This window comes from Trichomycterus rosablanca, chromosome 12 (genome assembly GCF_030014385.1).
Source record: "Trichomycterus rosablanca isolate fTriRos1 chromosome 12, fTriRos1.hap1, whole genome shotgun sequence".
In the NCBI taxonomy this organism is placed as follows: domain Eukaryota; kingdom Metazoa; phylum Chordata; class Actinopteri; order Siluriformes; family Trichomycteridae; genus Trichomycterus; species Trichomycterus rosablanca.
Genome location: NC_085999.1, coordinates 40,094,910 through 40,120,480, shown reverse-complemented (window position 1 = coordinate 40,120,480; position 25,571 = coordinate 40,094,910). Strand labels below are relative to the sequence as shown.

The 25,571-nt window shown below is 39.4% G+C and overlaps 2 protein-coding genes across 2 annotated transcripts in view; both read right to left on the bottom strand.

Annotated features, from left to right (window-relative positions):
* Positions 1-17,402, bottom strand: part of LOC134324081 (anosmin-1) — a 33,913-nt gene extending 16,511 nt beyond the window's left edge. The window contains exons 1-4 of the mRNA XM_063005733.1: positions 17,217-17,402; positions 9,437-9,499; positions 8,592-8,814; positions 332-516 (exon numbers count right to left, since the gene is read on the bottom strand). Of these exons, the coding sequence (XP_062861803.1) occupies positions 332-516; positions 8,592-8,814; positions 9,437-9,499; positions 17,217-17,402 (657 nt within the window). The remainder of the gene's footprint in view (positions 1-331; positions 517-8,591; positions 8,815-9,436; positions 9,500-17,216) is intronic.
* A 3,088-nt stretch (positions 17,403-20,490) lies between these two features.
* Positions 20,491-25,051, bottom strand: gpr143 (G protein-coupled receptor 143). Its single transcript, XM_063006497.1, has 9 exons — positions 24,796-25,051; positions 24,295-24,404; positions 23,803-23,897; positions 23,605-23,697; positions 23,222-23,331; positions 22,706-22,814; positions 22,089-22,206; positions 21,255-21,504; positions 20,491-20,636 (listed from the first exon to the last, which is right to left on the bottom strand). Exons 1-9 carry the CDS (start codon positions 25,049-25,051, stop codon positions 20,539-20,541), a joined length of 1,239 nt encoding a protein of 412 aa, XP_062862567.1. The 3' UTR covers positions 20,491-20,538.
* Between the last annotated feature and the right edge of the window lie 520 nt (positions 25,052-25,571).

Sequence of the window (25,571 nt, the reverse complement as noted above, 5' to 3'; positions counted from 1 at the left end):
ACTAAATATAAATATACCTGATCTAGACCCCTGTTATTCACTTTTATATTACTTACATCTATAAATACACATTTCATATTTCATGTGTTACTGATCACTGATAGGTTGGTGGTAATTATAGTGGGTAGTTTAGGGTTTATACTGTTACGTTATTAGAACTGCCAGTTTGGGATCTTGAATGCTGAGTAGATTTAGACTAACCTGTTCCTCTTCACTAGAGGTTAAATGTTAAGATGAACTCTTGGAGTTAAGGCTCATAAGTGAATCTTGTGTGATACCCACACAGGAACAATTTCTGATTAAAGGAAACGTAGAATTATAATAATCAGACCTGTGCCACGTCCTGCCATGGGGTCGCATCGTCTTCACTGGGATGGATGCCGTAGTTCCAGCGCTGCTGTACAACGTAAACCACCGGCTCAAGCGAAATATTAAATTTTGAGGACCAGCGGATTTCTAACTGTCTCGGGGGGAATTCCACAAACATCAGGTCACTTCTGGGCTTCAAAGGAACTCCTGAATAACAACGAGGAATAGAGAGAGTTTGTTTGTGTGAACAATTGTTTTACTATAAATTGAATATTTTCTTACCATTTTTTTTTTCTATGTATATACTTGTTCTTTTTTCATATATACTAATATACTAATGTATCATATATACTAATGTAAGCTTTGACAATACAAATATGTAAATTTGTCATGTCAATAAAGCAAATTGAATTGAATTGAATTGAGAGAGAGAGAGAGAGAGAGAGAGAGAGAGAGAGAGAGAGATTTTTTTTTTTTTTGATTTTTTAAAAAAGAAACTTTTATTCAATAAAATAAACAATCACATTAAATTCTTTCAGTGAGACATTTCATTAAAATACCCTATAAGCACTTAACTCCATGGGCTGGCGAGGATTAGCTCCCCCTCCTCCACACTACAGAGAATATCATTATGGCACCACTCCATCTCAAAACCTTTAACATTGCCCATAGCTCTGTAGAAGCCAAACTCAAGAGTGATCCTTGACTTCACCAGAGCCAAGAACAACGGTACGACCTGCCAACCAGATTTGTTCTCTATTTTATTTCTTCTGGATTTATAGATTGCTAATTTTGCCTCACCAACTATAAAATTTAGCAGTTGCCATTTGATACGATCTTTCTGACCATAACCAGCACCGTAGATAAAAGCTCCAGGGTTAAAAGCCACCCCACACTTCAGAAATAAAAAGCTCACTGTGTTGAAGAGGGAGTTAAGCCTTGAACATTCTAAAAAACAGTGAAAAACTGTTTCTCTAAGCCCACAAAATGGACATGTGTCGCTGACCTCCGGATTGATAATGGAAACAAATGCATTAACAGCTAAAACCCCATGTAAAATTCTCCACTGGAGATCACCAGACCTCTTTGCAAGAGGTGGTTTGTACAGTACTCTCCATACAGGCCGCCTGTCCATCTCCACCCCCAACTTGTCCCTCCACACCGTGTCAGGCCGACCATTCAACACTACTTTATTAAAAACTTTTACACAACATTTGTAAAAAACCTGGCCTGACACAGTGTGGAAGTCCAAGTCTTGAAGGTTCGAGATCTCCAACAATGGACCTGAAACATTGTCCAACTTAGGTGTAACAGCAGTCTTCGGAAAAGGGTCTCGTTTGTCAGGCACTACGCTCCCATTTCTATAGTTGTGTAGCATTGACAGTTCTTCTACTGAAAGTTTTTCCTTCCAGGCATCAACAATAGTTTTGGTGTGTCGTATGGATCTCTGCCCTAACACAGCCGTCACAGCCTGGATATCCTCCAAGCCCGGTCCTGCATTGTCCACCAGGTCCTGTAATTTTACCATCCTTGAGGCACATAGCCTCTGATTGAGGCCCGGTATACCGTTGCTTGACACATCCAGACGAGCCCCTTTAATCAAGGGCTCTTCCAGCAACCAGTGGAGTGAGTTGTTTTCCAGCCTTTGAGTCCTAAAAAATCCCCATATTTTAAAAAGTCCACGATAAAAAATGGGTAATCCATTTAAGTGTAATTGCTTGTAGTCCATAAAAAATAGTGCATTGTCCAGACCCAGTCGATCAACTGTATGTAAAATTGTGTTAGCCACCTCTCTCCACACTAAGTCTGCAGGACCTGTCAAGAATTTCTGCAGAAATTGTAGACGAAAAGCAGCCATTCTGCTAGCAAGATGCACCAGGCCTTGCCCCCCTTCCTGCCTTGGTAGGAATAGCACACCTTGTGGTACCCAGTGCAAACGATCCCAAAAAAAATCCACCAAAATTGCTTGCAGCCGGGACAGCAGGCCAACAGGAGGGTCCACACAGGATAGTCTATGCCAAAGTGCTGAAGCAACCAAATTATTAGTAACGAGCACTCTCCCTCTAAAAGACATTTGACTATGTATCCACTTCCACCTTGCTAATCGGCCTTTCATTTTTTCTACTACACCATCCCAGTTTGCCTGCTGTGAACCTTCATCCCCAAGGAAAACTCCCAGGTACTTTATCCCCCCTCTTTTCCAAGCCATATCAGCTGGTAGCAAAGGCAGCCCCATTGCCCACTGCCCCACTGCCAGTGCCTCGCTCTTTGCCCAGTTTACCTTTGCTGCTGATAGAGCCCCAAAATCTTGAACAATAGAAACTACACTATCAATGTCTTTCTGCCCCCTCACCATTACCATTACGTCATCAGCATATGCTGATATTCGGTGATGAATGTGTTTCTCATGGTCCAAAACAACACCATCAATTGTGGAGCGAAGCTTGCTCAGCAGTGGTTCAATGGCAATGGAGTAGAGCATACCAGACAATGCACAGCCTTGCCGTATACCCCGAAGAGCCTTGAATGGAGCACTCAATCCACCATTAATTTTTAAAACACTTTCAATGTCATGGTACAATACCTTTATCATGCTAATGAAAGATGGCCGTAAACCTAATGTTTCAAGAGTCAGCCATAGGTATTGATGCTCAACTCTATCGAAGGCCTTCTCCTGGTCAATCGAAATGAGACCAAAGTCAAGCCCCTGAGACCTGGAAATCTCCAGAACATCTCTAACCAAGCAAACATTATCCCTGATGGACCTGCCAGGCACACAGTATGTCTGGTCCTGGTGAATGACCTGCCCCATCACTTCCCTTAGTCTGTTAGCCAGGGTTTTAGAGAAGATCTTGAGATCCGTGCACAGAAGACTTACTGGCCTCCAGTTCTTAATGTCCTGCAGGTTACCCTTTTTAGGAAGCAGGGTGATGACAGCCCTCCTACAGCTCAAAGGCAGGGAACCATCAGCCAGACTCTCATTTAGTACGGCTAGCAAATCAGCACCCAGCTCCGTCCAAAAAGTCTTGAAAAACTCCACTGGAAGGCCATCTATGCCTGGGGCAGTGCCACCCTCCATGCTCTGTAAAGCAGCATAGAGCTCTTGCCTACCAAGCGGCCTTTCCAGTATCTCACTGGAGCGTTCTGAGACCCTCTGCAACCCTGCATAGAAACCATCAGCCAGTTCTCCATTTTCCCTGTAATCACTTCTGTACAGTTCAGCATAGAACCGTACAGCCCGCTTACGGATCTCTGTTGGCTCTGTCAGTTCCTGCCCGTCTTCAGAGCGCAGAGAGTGAATGAAATGGCTTTGACCATTTCTCCTTTCCAGACTAAAGAAAAACTTGGATGGGGCATCCATTTGTGTCAGGCTCTGAAAACGAGAGCGGACCAGAGCCCCCTGTGCCTTGACGTCCAACAGGTCTCTAAGAGCAGAAGTTTTAGATTTAAGAACTCCGACTTGACTTTGGTCTCTATTGGAGTCCATCTGTCGTTGTATGTCTACAATGTCTTTTTCCAAGTCTTTCATAGACTGAGTAATGTACCTTGAAACATTGAAGGTGTATTGTTGGCATAGTTGCTTTATTTGTACTTTTCCATAATCCCACCACTCTCGTAGGTCATGAAAACATTGTTTTTGCAATTTAAAACTATTCCAAAAAACAGTAAAAGCTTTTTTAAAATTCGTATCGCACAGTAGTGAAGTATTAAAATGCCAATAAGCACTCTTGGGTTTAAGATTTGCAATAAAGATGGAGCATAATACCATGCAGTGATCTGAAAAACCCACAGGAGTAATCACACAACTTCTAACAGTATTAAGATGGTGCTTAAAACAATAAAAACGATCCAGCCTGGCCATTGTCACAAAACCCTCTCTTGCATGTGTCCATGTATATTGTCTAGTGTTCCGATTTAGAGCCCTCCAAACATCACACAAGCTGTGAGTCTTCAGGGACTCACGAAGAGCACGCTGGGATGCAGCATGAGGTTCAGAATGATTCCTATCTAGAGTGTCATCCTCCGTGCAGTTAAAATCACCCCCCATAAACAGAAATTCCTCAGAGCTGCACTTCTGCAGCGCTGTACTGACTGTGTTAAGAAAAACAACCCTTTCAACCCCAGTTGTGGGAGCATAAATGTTAACAAAAACAACCTTAAAAAGCTCAAACTGAGCACGCACCACCATACACCTCCCCTCCATCACCTGCTCAACCTCATAAGCAATTGGCAAAAAGTGCTTCGCAAATAAGATCCCTACTCCACCTCTAGTTGAGCTCATATTGCTCAAAAGAACCTCCCCTTCAATCTCTTTTTTCCAATCTACTTCATTAGCCCCGTCACTGTGTGTCTCCTGAATAAGCATAATGTCAATCTTTTTCTGCCTGATGAGCTCATAAAGCAGTGCTCTTTTCTGTATGTCCCGTGCCCCATTCAGATTCAAAGAGCCCACCCTTATCCTACTCATAAAAAATAAAAAGTTTGCACAACACAAGCAGTAACACAATAAGAGGCAGAAAAAAACTATGAGGTTTCAAATCCAGTGTCATTTTGAAGTTCAAGTTTCAGTTTTAACACAATTTTCTTTAGTCTATAAATTTCTTGTGCAGTAAACTGACATTCACCCTCACTTCTCATAAAAGTTTGTACTGAGTCAATAAAATGTTTGCGATCAGGAAAATATTCTTCCACCACGACACCTTTCATGTTCTTAGTTTTATGAAGAAAAAACCTAATTTTTTCAAAAGCATATGCACTCCTCCTACTCCGTTGACTTTTCATATCTAACAGATCACTGTCTGAGTCATCAAGGGTGCCAGAGCCAGAACCGGGGTTCTCTTTGTCCTTCTCGCTCTGTGCCTTCCCTTTTTGCCCACGAGCTCTAGCCCTCATTTTCCTTTTTCCCAATGGTATTCTGAAAACAGGGTCCTCCGCCAATGTATTTGTCTCCATTCCCTCCCCTTCCACAATCAGTTGAGCAGTATCGATAGCATCTAGTCCTGCCCCAGCTTCAGTAATGTTCTTAATCTGAAACCCAGAACACTCCTGCTCCATATGTACATTACTGTTCACAGGACTGTCTTCAGCAACAGACTCAACTGCTCCCCCCTCATCCCCATCCTGAGTCTGTACGTTTGAGGTTACATCACTTTTGCAACTATCAACCCTGGTACCTATCTCACTGCCCCCTACTCCACTAGGCCCAGCCATCGCCTCAGCCCCCTCCACTGTTTCAGGGTCAGTCTCAGGCCCGGGCCCATCAGCAGTGCCGGGCATACCACCACCCTCAGACGCAGGGCCAGAGGCATGTAAGGTGCCTTCATCTGCCTCTGAGGGACAAGAACGCCTTAAGTGCCCCTCTTGTCCACACCCAAAACATTTCATTGTGTCTGAAGTAGCAAAAACCACATACTCAAAAGCATCAATCCTGAACTTAAATGCCACATTCAGCTCATCAATACCGCTTTTTAAAACCATGAAAATTTGGCGTCTAAAACAGATGACATGCTTCAACAGGGGAGATTTGGCACCAAGAGGGATTTTTCTCATTTGAGAAACGATCTGACCATAACGTGCTAACTCTGCAGTCAACACTTCATCTTTAATGAAAGGTGGAACATTGGACAGTGTAACTTTTTTTGCAGGACGTATGAGGGGCACTACAGGTGTAAATGTACCCTGAATAACAACCCCATTCTGAACCATGGTGTTAGCCTTGTCAGTGCTATCCAAAAAGATAACCACAGCCCTGTTCATCCTAGAGGCAGAAATAATACTGTCATACCCAACAACCTCCCCCACAGCCAAGCTGCACTCCTCCACTGTACATTTAACCCCGGGAGCGATTTTAATTCCGTGTTTACGGGAAAGTTGTTCAAACCGAACTTTCTCCGTCGCCGCCATGGCAACCGGCAATAAGCCGGCAGCCGCAACAACCGGCGTTACACACGCTACACGCGCGCAACTCGCGCTCACAACAACTACACCGTTCCCTGTTCGTGACACAATTTCTATTGATTATACCCAGCAAAGATAGAAAAGATAGAAAAAAGAAGAAACTCACTCACCCGGCAAACAGCCAAGCACGCTCGCTCACACACCGCTCACCCGCTTACACACTCACTTCCGCTCACGCGACAGAGAGAGAGAGAGAGAGAGAGAGTGGTTGTAATTACTAATGAGATTCAGTGCTGGATCTGGTACAGTCATGTTCCTCCTGTAGTCTGAATCTATTATGAGAATTCAGTGGTGAAAGATTAAAGCCAGAGAAAGAGCGTGAAAAAGGATCGCTAATATGAGTTGATCTTAAATCAAACTTCCTCTATACCATTGTTTAATTATTATTTCATGATTTTTCTGTGTTGTTCTTCACTAAACACCGAGGAGCCAGAACACTAAGGCCATGTCAATGCCTAGCTGGTAGCAGTGGTGCATACTTGTACATTTGACATCTACATGATGAAGATGTTTTTCCAATCTTGAACCCTTGATCATCTTCCTCTAGTCTTACTTCCCTCAGTAAATGTTCAGTGTTCTCAGGTTAAACAGGAATGCTGACGTGATGCAGCCTGGTCCAAATCTTCAGAGATGTAGAACCAGTTGATTAGTCCATGTTCATGACTGGCTTGTTGATCAGTGTAGATATTCCTCATTAGAACAAGGAGGCTTTGCTCTGATCAATAAACTACACGTCGACTTCCTTCTCTTATTCCTGAGCTTTGATCATCTGAGATGGTAGCTCTGGTTCCTCTGACTTTTCTGAATCCTGTTTGCAGATCTGCATATCCTTTTTTTTAATGTGAGGTTCTAATGTGCATGAATAATCTTCAGCATGATTTTACTGGTGTGTGATATGAGGGAGATCGTGTGATAGTTTGCATGGTTCTTCTTGTTTCCTTTCTTTGGAGAGAAATAAATTGATCTCCTTCAATCTGCTGGCTGAGAATCTTCTTTAGGATCTTCAGAGAGCAAACACAGTTGCTTTTGAGTTTAGCAGTGACGTCTTCATCATCAAGCAGTAAAGGTTCTTCAGTGTAGTGACAGAAGAAAAGTGTCTCAGCAACTTCAGTAACTCAGTAACATCCTAATTATGATTAAACTACGATGTTGTACAACTTCACAAATTATTAAATTAAATTATTACAAGTACAATTTCATTTTAGCACATCATAACCTAACAGTCTGAAGTCCTCATCACTGATAATAAACGTGTATCATCTCTAGAGGCAGAAGGATAAGAAACTCCAGGTACTTTTAGTTCACGTGGTGATCGATGCGCTGTGTTTAAATTTAGGGAAGGAACCACCGGCAGGTTCTCACATCTGTAAGTGATTCAGGAAGCGGTGCTCAATTTAAGGTGAAATGGTTTCCACATTAACAGATTTGGTTCTTTCACTCCTACAAAGAGTGAAACACACAGAAACGATTCCGCTCTTCACATAACCAGCTGCTTCAGTCCGATTCAGCGTCTACAAGTGTTCCAACAAACAGAGCTAGTCTATTTACAATCATAGTTCAGCACTCGCTAGCTATTCCTCTGTGCTTCCTCTAAAATATAATAAGTATTCATTATTTTCATATATAAATATAATTCTTATATTTGGGTTTTTGACAGATTTTAAAGATTTAATATTTTCTTTATTTGAATTAAATATTAAATATTGAATGAGCTTAGAATATTTAACAAACCAATTCAATTTAGATTTTATTTTAGCAGCTTTAGGTTCTTGGTAGGTTCCCTCGTCTTTCTGATAGAAAATTAAGTTTATGAATTAAGTAATAAATAAAAACCCTCCGGATAACAGCAATACTAACTAAAACACTTCATTATAAACATTAAATACATTTACATTTTCAGCATTTAGCAGACGCTTTTATTCAGAACGACTTACAATTGAGACATTGTTTACATTGCAAGCAATTGAGGGTTAAGGGCCTTGCTCAAGGGCCCAACAGTGGCAAGCTGGCAGATGTGGGGCTTGAACCAGCGACCTTCCAGTTACTCTTGTAATCCTGTACACTAAGCTACAGCTTACATTTACATTCTCAGTATTAATCAGACGCTTTTATCTAAAGTGACTTACAGTAGTGTGACAGTGTACAGTCTAAGCAATTGAAGGGTTAAGGGCCTCGCTCAAGGGCCCAACAGTGGCAACCTCACAGTGGTGGGGCTTGAACCAGAAACTTTGGGATTGCTAGTCCAGTACTTTAACCACTAAGCTACACCTGTCCCTACATTTTAAGAATTTGAAGTTTCCACATATAAACAAACTGATGTTTACCTTTATAAACATTTCTTGGAGTTTGGCAGGTTCGCCCACAGCCGTTCGAGCAGCACTTGTTGTTTAAGGAGCAGTGGGCGTCGCTCTCACAGCTGTTCACGCAGGCAGCAGCGAAACCGCTGGCACGATCTGGAGCAGGACACGTCCCCTGCTTCACCGTATCCGCCGAGAGGAAGAACTCGCAGCTCACCGAGCACTCGGCGTGTTTATTAGGGTAAAGAGTCTGAAAAACACATTACACAAATCATCAACCAATCACTCAGCAGATCTGGATCAATCAGACTGATCAGAATAATTACTACTCAACTCTGATTGTCAGTAACACACCCCAAAGAGGAAGCCAATCCATCACTCGGCTTTAACGAACACAATCAGGCATGTCAGTATGTACACGCCCGACTGGCCGATAGCACCACTGGGGTGCTAGTGTATTTTACCGCTGCACCACCCGAGCGTCCAGTGTAGTGTCAATGTTTATTCTATACATATAGAGTATCTCTTACTATAATATAGAATTACTGACTCACCAATAATCTAATATAGACACAAAATATTTGATTTAACATTATTGATTGATTAGACTACAGTCAGATTCCAGCCAATCAAATATTCATCAGCAAATAAAAAAATATATACTTTATTTACAAATTAAATCAGGCAGGGCAGTTGTGGCCTAGTGGTTAAGCCCCACCACTGCCAGGTTGTCACTGTTGGGCCCCTGAGCGAGGCCCTTAACCCTCAATTGCTTAGACTGTATACTGTCACAGTGCTGTAAGTTTTGGATAAAAGTGTCTGATAAATACTGATAATGTAAATGTAAAAAAGTGGAATTACTGCAGACATACCTTACATAAATCCTGACACTTATTTTCTCTGAGATCCCATGATGCTTTGCAGGGTTCCAGACACTAAAAGGAAAGCAAGAGCAAACACTGTGGTTTCTAACTAATAATAATAAACATTTTAAAAAATGAGCTTTAATTATTCATCCCTGCTCTACATAAGGAAGGTTCATTAAATAAACAGACGTTAATTATTCTGTTTAATCGTTTAATACAAAAGTATTTATTTTAAACTCTACTGAGAGAAGAAGATAAAAACCTTCAGCTGGTGGTGTGAAACAAAACTTCTCAGCTTTCATGATTGATTTAAACTCAGCCGGAAGAAACACACAACACAACAAAGGGGCCTGTTTTTGAGGGGGGGGGGGGGGGGGGGGGGGGGGGTGTTTTGTTTAGACCAGGAAAGAAAAGAGAGAATGAATTATTCATGAGCTGAGAGGATGCTGGGTAATTTATGAGCTGAGTAATGGAGCCGGAGAGGATGGAAGTTTCCTGGTTATTATTTCATGAAGGAATCACATGAACCGTGAGAGTAAAACAGCCAAAACTGAATCCACAGAGCCGCCGGACGCCCCGAAATACATCTGTAGCACATCTGTAGCACATCTGTAGAACTGTAGATCACACACACACACACACCTGAAGAACCCTTTCACACCCAAACTTTATTAATAACATTTCAATGTTATCATGTTATAAAAGCTCAGAATAACACGCTGGTCTGTTTGAGTTTATTTTTATTAAATGTGAATGTTTTATACATTAAACAAACCGACTGGTTCCCACAATGAAACTGGAATGAGGGAGTTTAGCATCATGTTGTTAAAAATCTGCTAAATTTAATAGTCGCGGCTGCTGGAACATTAAAATACGGACTAATGTGTGAATAATGAATGTTGTTTTAATTACTGTTCGTTCTTAATACGCAGACGTGGTTAAATGCAGCACAATAAAAAAGAACATTTTGTGGAGATGATTTTTATCTTTAGTAAATCATTTATTTAATAATTTAGCTGATCTACATGATAAAATAATAATAATAATAATGAAAGAGGAAACAGTGAGTGCTGTGTTGTGGCTGAACAGAACTGAACCTCAGAGCTTTTTCTTCTTCTGTCCACGTGTTTAGTAAAAGATAAAGAACATAAATGGCTAAAAAGGACAAAAGCTTCTCTCAGTGCATTCTGGGAGGTCTGTGTTGGTGAGACAGCATGCTAATGAAGACCACGTCCTCTTTTTCTTTTTTACTCGGGGTGCATGTTTAATCTAAACTTTACTAATAAAACTTATCATATAGAATGAATTGTAATTCAAGCTCTCTAAAGCTGAATACTGAAGCATTAAAATGGATTAAAATGACCGATTATAGTAAAAGTGAAGGATGAAAGGTCCGGCTCAGTCTGCAGGTACCGGGTATTTCGGGGTGTAGTGTGTTGGGGGTGTATTTTGATGGCTGAGGGGTGACGTGCTGTAAGAACGTTTAAAGTTAAACAGAGTTCAGAATAACAGGATCTTCTGAGCATCGTCACAGAACAGAGAATCACAGTGAGGTTTCATTAAGTACATTTAGAGCAGAATAAAGGAAACGTTTATATTGTTTATATTCCATCCCGAGTTTCACTGCGAGACTGAACTGCTCAAATAAATACGTCAAAATCTACCCCAATAAACCCGCTGTACTCAGAACCAGGAACTGTGTGAGTCAGGTTCAGGAACCTAAACCCAGAATTCCATTATTAAATAATACTCTCCTACACTCCACTCTTTATATTTATCCTCACTGTTTACACGTTATTAACAACAAATGATCTACTCTGCAACTAATAACATATTGTGAATGCGCTAGTGTGTTGTAGGCAGGATGAGTAAATCAGCTTTGTGCCGGTGATTCCTGTCTAGTTGAGGGTTCAGTACGATGAGCACAGAACTACACCCACGTGCAAGAATCCTCCACCGTCCGGGGTATGAAACAGTACGAGGAAGCACGTGCTAGCCTGCAGCTCTCTCCACTGATTATTCAGACACACTACTTAGACATGGATTACACCGATTACGTCAAGCTAACACAGTTAGCCTCAGGCAGCACAACCCGCTAGCTCGCCAGCTAACGTCTCCCTCCGTGTACCGAAAACGCTTAAACTCTCCCTGACGCCCCGATTTACAATTTACTCGTATAATTACACCTTTATACAGATGACACATCAATGAGGATTTATTTACATTAGGAAAGAACTCTGTTGGTTGCTCCGTCTGCCATGTTCGTAGTTCTTTGTGAGGAAAGTCGTGCCGCACTGAATGCTGGGATCGATCTTCAGAGCTGAGGAGGCGTCGGCGCTCCCTCGTCATTCAGTCAGATCATCACTCAGGATTAAGGACCTCAGTAGGAGCATTTTAAGGGATTTAGGAATTTAGACACGCCCTCTTCTCGGGAGTGTAGGATGATGGGAAATGTGTCTGTGTAGAGAAAGCTAGGGTTTCACACAGACCCAAAGTACCACGGATTGATTTCACACATCAGCCAACAATTACCAACAGTGCTTCATTTATAAATGGATTTTATTTCTCCTGAAGTTCATAAGATCGACTTTATTTCCTCCACCAGAACACAACAGAACAAAACCTGAATCAAACCTAACACACAGCCTAAATCTATAAAGCTCAATAAAAATACACTTTTTAAGAGTGTAAAACCTTATATTGTGTCTCTGCACATAATAAATCAAAGTTTCTCCTAATCAGCCTCAGTAAAGAATCTTATCGTTATAGAAGTTCACTCTGCGTATCTGCTGCTCTCCATTCAAGAACATTCACTAAAGTCTTCAGAGAAGTGGAACATGTTCTGGTGATGTGATGTTCCCAGTATTTATTATGTTTCCTCACAGACACACCCAACATCTCTGCTCATGATTTACACCGACAGCCTCAAATAAACACAAATCTAGCTGCACTGATCTAACTCGCTAGTTTCTTTAGCTGGTAACCTTAGCATGGCAGGCCATCATGAGATCATTTCCCAGGTTTCACTGCAGTATGACCTCAACATGTTGTAACCTTTGACCCTACACAATCATATAGACAAAACACGAGCCTGTTGAGCTACGAGCACTAACGAGCTTTTCAGGACCTGAAGATCCCCGCTGTGTTAATCAGCTAACAAAACAGTTCTCACAGCTCCAGTGATGGAGGGAGGTGAGGAAGCTCGGTGGAGAAGGAACGGAGGAACAGGAAGAGCCCAAAATTAAAGGTACAGCATCTCTGTCATGTCCATAACTTATACGCTCTACCCGCTTAGAGTCAAACAATAGTGACATCAAAATAATAAAATACAAACACATGCGTGTACGTCCTGAACTCAATAAAGCTGCACAACCTGCAAACACTGAGAGTTACAGGTCAACCATCTGATTATCAACATTTAGGAGTAATAAATCATTTAATGCCAATAAGTATATTAATTAGATGGTTCGTTGGCTATAAAAGCATTTGTGATTAAATCACAAGCTCTGATGTTCATGACGAGCAGCTTTTGTCCTGAATGACCAGTTTTGTACTTGTACTGGTACCCAGTGGACACGTGATGCTGCTCATCTCCACCATAACAACGTGACATTTAGATAGTGCCATTAAACATAATGAATCGTGTCACGGATTACTTTATTTATACACATAATTAAATTCAGTCTGTTTTAACGTGCTTCATTAGCTAACTACCGTTTGGCTAAATAGATTAATAGAAGGAGACACAGAATATTAAGAAAAAAGCTAAAATGCTGAGCTATAGCGCCACCTATGAACAGATCAGTAGCAAGAGGAGAAGAAGTTCCCCACCAAATAATGTACACAGGAGAAGAAAAACTCAAATTAAACTAATAAAACAATATTACTATTTTACAGACACATTTAATTACATTTCTTTTTTTATTTTTATTCTTTATTAAGTTAATGAGTTTAGATCCAAAAACATTTAGAATAATACATTCCAGCACTAAGTTAGAATAACTGTCAGGGACCGTAGTGCAATAACACACACATTTATCATGACTGTATTTTAGGAGGTTTTCAGTGTGTGTGAGACGTATTAGGTTTGGGTCGGGTTCAAAAGTAACATTTGGGTTTCGCCCCTCGGTACCCCCTCTCTAAACCACCACAGCCACATTAATCACATATTTATACTTTATTACCACAAAAGATTTTTCTAACCATTTGTCTAGGAGCAAGAGATGACCTGATCTCACTGTGATAGTACAGGTCTACGTTAGTGAGGTAGCTAACCCTAACCCTAACCCTAGACTTCACGTTTAAACCCAGATTAAAGCTCCACTGTGTGTTTGTGTGTTTAAGAGCTGAAACCCAGGCAACACAAGTCTCCATTTATTCTGCTTTAAAAACACTGTACGTCTGATTTCCCTCCCAGATGATTCGGTATTAAAGTGAACGTGGTTAAAACCGGTTTACGATGTTTATCTTTACCTCAGATTTAATGTGAGACAGAACGAGAGGGGAGGAATCAAAGGCTAAATATAAAATCCAATGAGTTTTACACGTCCCAAAGGACCAGCGAGACTTCTCTGACACACCTTTGGCTTAAATCGCTCAAATAAATAAATAAATCCATGAAAAAAAACCCACTTTGCCATACAGAGTGCTTCATTTAGTGAGCATCAGCAGAAATGGTATTTTATGGTTTGGGAGTCTGTTTATTTTGGAACAAAAATTACACTTATCTGTGACCATCAATAGCATAAAGTGGCTATGTTCAACTAACAGCACTGAGAGGAGTGAGCTAGATAAAATAGTTTTAATCTAACTTCTCAATCTGACGATTAACCAGCTAACCAATATTACTGCTGTGGGTTAAAAATCTCAATTCATTTCATTTCCAGCAACTGCCAGTTTATTTTAATTGCAAGTGCAGATACAGATCTCTACAAAGTGCCAATCTGAGAGACAAAATTTAGCAGAAACGTTGAGGGTTGAGGGTCCAACAGTGGTAACCTGTCAACATTGAGGCTCAAACTCTAGGCTTCTCATTACATGTCCTCAGTGCGCTGTGCCAACTCTGTGTACAGCCACGGAACAGCCGATGCCAATGCTAATGTAAAGCTTGCTTGACTGTAACAATGAATTATGAGGCCATGACCCAAATTTAAAGACATTATAGAACTACACCAACAATTTAATCTTCTTATTTGCTAAATGTATATTTTCAACCCAGCAGAGTTTGTAAACTCCAAAATCAATGCATGAAAGAAATAAAGTTATTTTTTGGACATTTACATTTTCAGCATTTAGTACTTACAGTACTGTTACAGTATACAGTCTGAGCAATTGAGGGTTAAGGGCCTCGCTCGAGGGCCCAACAGCAGTAACCTGGCAGTGGTGGGGCTTGAACCAGCTTCTGATTACTAGTCCAGTACCTTAACCGCTAGGCTGCAGCTTGCCCAAAACAAAGTTCCAATCAATAAATCACACTATAAAATACATCTCAGTGTACAAGTGTATACTGTTAGTTTTCATTCTATAACATTAGTGTTAAGAGGAAGTTATGAACATTGTGTACATGATTGATGAAGGAAACGGGGAGGGTGATTCGTTTTTGCAGTTAATCATTCATCTCCCATTATAAATAAATGTAAACATCTAAATCTGCACTTCCTCTTTATTTCTTCTTTAATTATAATACCTGTAATATTAACATATTTGATTAGTATAGACAGAGGCGCAGAGCTTGGGGGTTCTTGGTCATAGAAACTTGTGGTGATCAGGGATGTTGGGTTGCTGTCGTTCTGCCTCTCTTGTCCGATCACTCAGGTTTGGTGACGGTGGGGAGATGGGCGCTGATGTCCTGTGAAAGCCTTCATGACCTTGTTACCTGCTCGCTCTCACTTTTAGTTATGCTGTAATAATTAGGGCTGCCGGAGTCTAAAACTCTCTGTAAAACTGTTTGTCAACTAGCATTGTACATTATTAACTACATTCTCTGTTGTTTTACCCCGAGGGCATTCTGATGGAAACCTGTTTACCCGCCGAGGTTAAGGATTGAAGTCGAGACTGCCGGGACAACGATGCTGCTCCTGTCAGATGTGACGGGTCTGGAGTAATTGCAACGACAAGAAATCACTACAGACTTTATTGAAGACTAGAGCGGATAACAACTCTATTATTATTTAATTGTTTATTTATCTATTTATTACCAGTTATGACTTTTAGATCATTTAATTCTGTGTTTGTATGATTTGTGTAAATCGTGTATTTATTTAAAGTATCCTCCAGACCACCCATGAAGGATGGGCCCTGCTGAGTCTGGTTCCTCTCAAGGTTTCTTCCTGTAATTTTCAGGGAGTTTTTCCTTGCCACAGTCGCCCTCGGCTTGCTCAACAGGGGTTTTTGTATCTGTTGGTCCTGGATTTTGTAAAGTTGCTTTGAGACAATGTCTATTGTAAAAAGCGCTATATAAATAAAGTTGACTTGACTTGACATATTAAACTGAAACTGCATGAACAGATGTAATATCCTTTAATGATAAACGCTGGCGTGTTTCTTTACTGATTGTTGGGTATTTGGCTTTATTTACACTAAAACAGATCTATAAACCTTTATATTTCACCTGGAACATCACAAGAGCACATCTGAGACGCGATATTACATTTTATTTGTAATTATTTCTACTCTTTTAGTGCAGTGAAAGAGTGGTGAGGGTCAAATCCCAACCCATATCTCCCTGATATACAAAAGGTATCATATTAATAATAATAATAATAATAATAATAATAATAATAATAATAATAATAATAATCTACACCACATGTAGACACTCCAAACTTTTAGGATTTATTTTGCCAGCTAGGATCAATTTTAGAATGATGATCAATATTGAGGTTAATCTGAATCAATGTTAGAATCTTGAGGTAAACATGAGACTTTAAATGAGATGATTGAATGTAATAATGTAATAAAGTGTAATAATTCTAAAACATTAGATGAAATGTGTACCTGACACTGTCTGGGAGCTGAAATCTATATCAGAAGTCAGTGGTAAGTAATAAGAATAAAGAGGTTTAAACAGAGCAATAATAAATATGTGCACCCAGGTCAATGTGAGGAGAATCCTGAGCTAAATGTGTTTCAAAACAGCTGAAAAAATCTATAAATATGATCATCTTCAGGTAGATATATGAAATAAAATGTGTTAAACTGCCCAAATTATTAAACTTACATTTGAGAATCAATATTTGCTGAGAAGTGTTTTAAATGGGGCTGTGTCTCAATCCACACATAGGGTTAAATAAATATAAAAAGCCCAGGTCATTTTTTGTTTAAAGTAAAATATGAAAATAAAGTTGTGTACCTTAGACTGTACCTAAAGTAAATATTGATATTAAATATTTAAAAGTTTTACCTCACATATAATGATAAATTAATGTGTGCAGCTGAGGTTACTAACACTGAATGTAAGATTTCTGAGGTAAATGTAGTAATTCTTAAATAAAACCTAAGAATAAATATTTGTCCCTGAGACTGTATAAAGATGACACATAAATGTGAAAATCTTGAGGTAATTAAGTTTGATTAGCTTGATTATTATATTGTGTTTGTGTGAGTGAAGTTACCTGGACAAAGTTTACATGGATGAATAATAAGAACCCTGAGGTCAATGTATAAATTATACAAACTATTCAGTAGAAATGAAAATAAATATGTATACCTGAGACTGGATAAAATCAGAACAGATAAATGTATTTAAATGATGTATTATGTATTTAATTAAAATCAGAATAAATACCTGAGAGCGTTTGGAGGATGAAGGGCGCGTGAGGTGCAGGCTGAGGCAGCGCGAGGAGCAGCGAGCCCGGCTAACACTCTGTAAGAAGAAAGCTTCGTCGAGTCTCCTCAGGCTCACCGGTAACACCATCATTATATTAATCATTATTATTATATGAAACCAAACGTTTATTCTCATTACACACATCTCGCCTCGCGGTCCTGGTCCGTTTATTTACACACAAACCCAACAAACTAAACCACCGACTCTGTTCCGTTAACTGATGAGAGAGGAGGGCCGGTCCAGTTTATATATATACCGAACGAGAGGGGCGGAGTCACACACACACTCTGAACTCTGATTGGATGAGAGCGCTGCTTCGGAGCCGGCGCAGGTACCGTTACACTCGTCTTTAAAGTTTAAATCAAATTATTAGTTTATAATCAAATAACTAATTATTAGCATAGCATTTCAATCACATTCACTATTATATTAATATGCATTTTGGTCCAGACCTTTCTGATACATTTACATTTTCGGCATTTAGCAGACGCTTTTATCCAAAGCGACTTACATCACAGTGTACAGCTTGAGCAATTGAAGGTTAAGGGCCTTGCTTAAGGGCCCAACAGCAGCAACCTGTCGGTGGTGAGGCTTGAACCAGCGACCCTCTGGTTACTAGTCCAGTGCCTTAACCACTAGGCTACTGCTTGCCTCCACGATACATTTCTGATAAAGTTAATAAAATCTTCTGTATGCCCCATATTACTATCAATATTCGTCTATAGAGACTGTATGGCTGTATGTTTAAATGTATTAACCAAAAAAAAAAACCCCAAACACTCATTTTCATGGGTAGTTGACATACTTTTGGTCATGTATCCTTAAAATGTAATTAAAATGAAAAGTTACCCTTTTGGACCAGGTTTTATATTCCACTGCAGACTGTATATAACTGTGTATGTGATGATTAAAACTTTGAGAAAAGTCAAGAAAAAATAAACTAAACATAAATGAGACACCTTATTCTTTTTGATGACTGAAATCCAATGCCATGGACACTTCTGTTGCACCAAAACCTCTTATAAATCAATCATTTCCCTCAGGATAAATAAAGATCTATCTATCTATCTATCTATCTATCTATCTATCTATCTATCTATCTATCTGTCTGTCTGTCTGTCTACATATCTATCATCTATCTGTCTGTCTGTCTATCTATCTATCTGTCTGTCTGTCTGTCTGTCTGTCTGTCTGTCTGTCTGTCTATCTGTCTATCTATCTATCTATCTATCTCACGACTTTCTGTCAGTCCAAAGGAATTCGATCTAATTAGCTGGTTCTATTAGACGTCATGTAGCATGCTAACAAATCCTGTCGCCGTTAAACCAGTGAGAGTAGGTCTGCATTTTATTATCAGGTCCCTGGAGGGGTTGAAAATTTATAAGCCATCCTGATTTCACTGCCTGCCACCACAGCAGCAGCAGCAGCAGCAGCAGCAGATAATGAGTCTTTATTGGACTGTATGCCATAAAACAGAGCTCGACACAAACTGGGACTTGAGATTTGGACCAGGAAGACGCTCGGCTTGAGGCTAAATTGTGCTCTGAGCCAGAACTTTTAGCTCGTAGCAGCATAATGAAGGTTGAAATGGGTCCTTCTGGACTGCAGGAAGCTGCCTGCCAGGAATAACTCATAATTTTGGTGTTGACCACACACATTGTACTTGTTCTCCAGACCTGTTCCACTTTGTGTTCACTGGTTTCTCAGGAGAGTTCGAGGATCAGTAATTGTACGTGACCACTCCATGTTGTGTTTTCTAGTAAAAGATCTCAGTGAGCTTTTCAAATCAGTGAGCTTTTCATTCTGCTGAGCTAAAAATAAGCCATTTAAAATGTTATTTTAATCTGAACATACAACACTATAAATTAGTTTCACTGCATTTGTGACCTTCACTGCATTCATGATCCGCGATGGCAGAGGAAAACCATTTTCTGACCCAGCATGACCCTGGCCAGGATAAAGCGCTTGCTAATGAAGCCAAGAAGTATCCGGTGTGTATAAACACAGTAACCCTCTTCTTCACATTTATACATTCATTTAGTGTCTGAAACTCACTGTTCTTTATCTCTTTTGTCCTTTCTGGAAATGAAACACAGTATGAGCTATTTTAATTCCTTCATGTACAGTCTAAGTCGTTTTATTTATCCCTTTATTGTCAAAATCATAATTTATAATGCACATTTTATTTCAGCATGAAATTGAAGTAAATAATTTAATATAAAAAATGTATTAAGCAGAAATTGCACAGGGGTCCAAGTTTTGATGTTACCATTAAACCACCTGAAGTTTATTATTATTATAACTGGAAGAATTGGTATTAGATTTCAGCCCTCATGTGTTTCATCATTCATCTTCTACACCGATCAGAGGTGGATAACAGCTCACCTGGAGAATCCAGGATCAAAGAGCTCAGGTGTGTTTGTACCAGCATGAATATGAACACATAAATAAACTCACGTTACAGAACTTTAAAGATTTTATTACACCAAGCTCTCAATCTACCCGAAGTTTCACCTGCAGCCCAGCAGAAGAGCATTTCACATGAAACCTGGCATTCCACCCGACATTTACCCAGCATTCCCTTGTTTTTAGTTCTCTAGCTGGTTGTCAGCTACCCACATGGTGTTACCTTCACACAGCTCATCACTTTCCATCCACACCGTGCTGCAGCACATACGGAGCCAGATTCAATCTGTGCACCACCCAAATTCTTAAATCCTGCATGCATTCAGTCAGTCATGTTAGTAGGTAACCTATATTTTAGTAACTAAATTAGTTCAGTGATTAGGATACTTGCCCAGTAATCAGAAGGTCGCTGGTTTAAGTTGCAACACTGCCAAGTTCATATTGTTGGGCCACTGAGCTCTTAACCCTCAGTACTGCACTTATTCATTCACGACTGTAAGTCACTTTGGATAAAATAATTTGCTGTAAAATGTAAATGAACTCGATGTTATTTAATTATGTCGATGCTTTAGAAGAATGTTTCAGTCCTGTATTGCTGGAGCTGCTGTTTCTCTATGCTTTATTTTAAGGCTAATAATAAATAATACTGTAAATAATGTAAAACCACGTCATGATTGGATTATTGATGTTCACACAAACATGCACTGTCTGAAATAGAGGCAGTTTTATAAATCATGATTTGTAATTCTTCAAAATGCAAACTACTTTCTTAACTATAAATGTAATATAAATCACTGTCACAAATACTATAACATGTTTTTAGAAAAACAGACACAATTTCTCCTAATAAAAATATTAAGAAGTTTTTTTTAATCTATCTCCTCGCTGAATCTTCTGTAGGTTCTACTTCCACTTCCTCACCATCTCGATGTTCAGTGGATATGTGGATCTCTATGGTACTGGATTCAGAATCTAAAACAAATAACACACAGATCATTTAAATTAAACACTAAAGCTGCAGCCTTCAACCAGAACTCAATCAACATCAACCAAAACAAGACAGGACCCAGACTGAAACCAAAGCTTATAAAGATAATATCAAGAGCATTACTACATAAAACCAAAACACATTCAACATCTGCACCAAACAAGACCAGAGATCATACAACCTGAGACCAAGACAAGCTCAAGACCCGCACCAAACAAGATCAGGACAAGACCAAGAGTTATGCTACAATACAAGACCTAGACAAGTTCTTCTACTGCTGCTGTATGTGGTAGTTATGAGGAATTCCTACAGCACTCTCTCACTTGGACGAGCAGGTTATACAACTACAAATCAGAAAAAGCTGGGACAGTATGAAAAATGCAAATATAAAACAGTATTTCTTACATTTACTTTGGCTTTTATTTTTGATTGCAGACCCAGAAAACCCAAAAATATTCATATTTTCTGTTATAGGTGCTGATTTTAATAAACACCAGTAAAATACACTTTACAAACCGTTGCTTCTGTATTTATTTGCATTTACCATATACAATATATATATATAAATATAATATATAGTAAGATGTTAGTGTCAGCAATACCTTCAGACAGTACGCTGACAGCATCAGATAAATGTCCATTCTTGGTGATCTTCTTCCCATCCTGTATGTGGCTCTGGTGCAGCAGGGTGGAGGGGATCATGGGATTGTACCCGCCGGGTGTCGCTATCGATGTCGAAGCTGAATCCCACGCTAACTCACGCCGTCGCTGTAAACTCAGATCCACGTCCAGTCCCGTCCATCCATGAAACGCTAGTGTGTTAAGAAAAGCCTGCATGGGGTTCAGCACACCCTGCATGACATATTTCAATAAATATAATAAACGTTTTTCTAATCATATCAGAATTACTATGGCTAACAAAAACTGAAATAGCACTAAAACAGTACTGCATCCAACTAACTCAAGACTAATCAAGAGATTTAAGCTGTTAACACTACTTTAAATCTTGTAATAATTCAGTATTAACATCAATCATTTGAAATTTATTATTATTATTCTTTTCATTTTAAATGATTTACTGCAATTAATGTATTTTTATCAATTATGGCTTACAGGAAAATCACACAAAGCTCACATGATGTTCACAAAACATTTCACACATTTTTATGTGAATAATTTGTATGTGAAACATGGCTGCACAAAGAAACTTTAGCTTTAATATAGTTATACATTTAATACCATATAGGAATAATAAAAATTTAATAACAATAAAGTATCTTTATTTTAATTATAGAATTTATTACAAAGCATTTCTGTAACTGTAGTGAAATGTGAATGGACCCAGACTCCACCCAGGTGGCACTCACCACATATAATAGTTAAATAAACACTAATAACCTATTTAATGATGATAAAGTTTATTATTTCTTACTCACCATGATGAACCAGGTGATGAGAATTGCATTCCGAACGTTATTCAGTTCAGCAGATTGAACGTCGGGTTGCATTTCCAAATAAAATAATAAACTTTCATTGATCAGGTTCGGCAACCAGCTAACAACAAAAAGTGATACAAAAAAAATCATACATTTCACTTTACAAATATTAATTAAAAATTAAAAAATGGGTGCGCGGGAGGTGCAGCGATAAAACACTGGGAGCTCTGAACCGGGCAAGCTGGGCACCTACACCGACAGTGACTGGCTTATCCGATGGCAGAAATGCCACAGAGATTCTGCATAACTGCTGCAGTTACGCCCTCTGCTGGCTGATCGATGGTGCTGTACAGAGACGGGGGATAATGGAGATCGGTGCGTGACTCTCTGTGCGCGATACGGATCTCTATATGAACACGCCTGGTGCAGGTGAAAAGAAGCAATGCACACGTCTCGGAGGAGGTCAAGAGGTAAAATACAATCTGGGAATTGGATACAACTAGATTGGAAAGAAAACTGGGGGGAGGTTGCATAAAAAAATACAAATACTGCAGATTTACATTCAAATATAAAATTGTATATTTATTCAAATATTAAAATTAATTACAATTTCTCACCAAATAAAAAACACCAGCAGGATTTTGAAGAATCGTATTTTAATTTCAGTTCCTAAACGTCTCTCGTTTTCTGTATAAATTCCTTGTCGTCCTTTCAGCAGAGACGTGACTGTAACGAAGCGACAGAACAATTTAACTGTGATTAGTAAAAATCCACAAAGCTGTTAAATAGCAAAAAAACAAGATACAAGTAAATACTGACTAGTACTAATAACTAATACTGACTAGGGTTCATTCATCTGATTCAGTAAGGTCAGATTGGTTTGGACAATCAGTGAATCGGTTCGGAATGGATTGAATCGGTGAGTCAGTCTGGATTAATTTAATGAGTCAGTTGAAATTGATTCAGTGAGTCAGTTTTGTTTGACTCAGGGAATATTTTTGTAAAATAAAAGCTTATTAAAATTAAACCTAATAAATAAAGTAAATAATGAATGAAGTTGATTTAGAAGAGTGTTGAGAGTTAATTCTATGCTAGCTGACCTGTGTAGAATTCAGCTACAGGTAGGAACTTACCGGTGGTGACGGTGCGAGTAAACAGAACCGGATTAATCAGAATCACCAGCATCATGGGAGCGTAGGTGGTGACATAGTGAGGAACAGCATGCTGGAGCCCTTTCTCACAACTTAAGGAATACATTATTATTAATTATATATTAATGTAAAATAAACCAGTAACACCAGTACAGAGTTATCAAACCAGTGTAGTGATTCAGTAGACCTAAAAAATGTTAAACATTTTATTATTAGTCATGCTGATCCATTTATTTATCCACACAGAAAGGACGTGTAGTGCTCCACCTGGGAATTGAACCCAGACCCTTCTCACTGTGAGGAGACAGTGCTACCCACCCTGCCACCCAAACTGATTCATTACAGTAAATAATTATTCTTGGTACCTGGACAGTGAGGGGTAATAAAGCATGGCGAGGCCTTCCACACACAGCAGCACCGCCAAACCCCACGTGATCATGTGATACAGAACGATCGTGCTGCACCAAAAACACAACAATAAAAATATATATAATACGTATATACAAATATCAGCGCTGTACGGTGGGTGAGGAAATGGATCACTGGGTGATTTTATCTGATACCTGATTCCAGCAGATCGTTTAACCACCAGATACACGTCCACAGCGTAACAAAACATCCACCAGAAAGAGGCGCTGAAGAACAGCTGGATCCACATCTGGAACATACATAATATAACATCTGTAATATACATAACATCTGTAACATATATATAACACCTATAACATCTGTGACATACATAATAACATCTGTGATATATATTACACCTGTAACATAATAGCATCTGTATATACATAACATCTGTACCATACATAACATGTGCAATGTATAACATCTGTAACATATATAACATCTGTAACATACTTAACACCTGTAACATACATAACATCTGTAATATACATACCTTACATTTCTTTCTGTATCAGTAAATCAGCAATAATACTGTTACTACTAATAAAATTATAATAAAACAATGGTGATGACAGTAACAACAACAACAACAACAACAATAATATAAATAAATAAATAAATAAAGATGTCTGAATGTGACTTACTGCGCTGCCCACACACAAAACTTCCGGCCACGTGTTACTGCTGTTAGTGACAGAAATTTGACTGACGACTGTGGGGAGTCCGATCCACAACGAGGATCTGATAATCATTCCTGCACTCACATCAACAACAAGATCAAATAATCATTTTCATCTCACACTCCCATAAACACACAGATATAAAGGACAGAAACCTGAAGGTATAAATGTAGAGAACAGAACCTGAGATCAGCAGAGGAATGAAGATTTGCTGGGTTTTATTTACTTTTATTCATTTATGATTTTAAAGATAAATCAGGTGCTGATTACAGTAAAACATCCACATTAATGAGTCTCATGCAGGTGTTTTATACTAATATTAAACTTTATAATAATCCAGATTTGTTTAAAGATAAAACAGAGACAGAAATAAACTTTATATCTGCAGTAATTGTAAAAGTTTTATTATAAGAGAAGTTAAACAGGAAGTCCAGCCTGAGAGCCTGTGATTGTACTTTTACATACCTGCACATCCCAGAATGTCACATATGCTGATGATGAACAGAATCCTGGAGGAGGAGGCCGGTTTGGGAAGAGGGTATGTCCCAACCCTCCTGTACCCCCTGTGTTTCGGGAGGATCTGCAGGATGGAGAAGATCAGACTCAGTCCGGCGCTGCTCAAACAAATCGCCGAGAAAAATGGAGGCTGAAAATTAACCACAAAATCTGTGGCTGCGTCTCGATTTGGGCAGCAGAAAGTCTCGAGGCGAGGAGAAGCCATGATGTCCTCAACAACAGCTTCAGAATAAATAAGGAAAAAGAGGAAATTAATGCAGGAACTCAGTGAAATAAGAGAATAAAAGATTAGAAACAGAGGAGCAGGAATACGTGGCTGCAGAGAAGAAAAGAGAGAAAAAAAATCAGCTTCATTCCTTCAAAGAAAATCACAAGTTACAGCATCATGTGCTTCTGCTTAACTACCCCCCCCCCCCCCCCCCCCTTTCACACACACACACACACACACACACACACACACCTCTCTCCCTCCAGGGGCAATTATTGGCAAAGGAGGTTACAACAATGCACCATGAAGTCTCGCCTACTGAAGGTTCATGGTTCTAGTCCCACCACTGCCGGGTTGCCACTGTTGGGCTCTTGCGCAAGGCCCTTAACTCTCAATTGCTTAGACAGTATACGGTCATAGTACTGTAAGTTGCTTTGGATAAAAGCGTCCGCTAAATGCTTACAATGTAAAATTACACATCAGAAGTGATCTGCTGCTCATTAGAAGTGATCTGCTG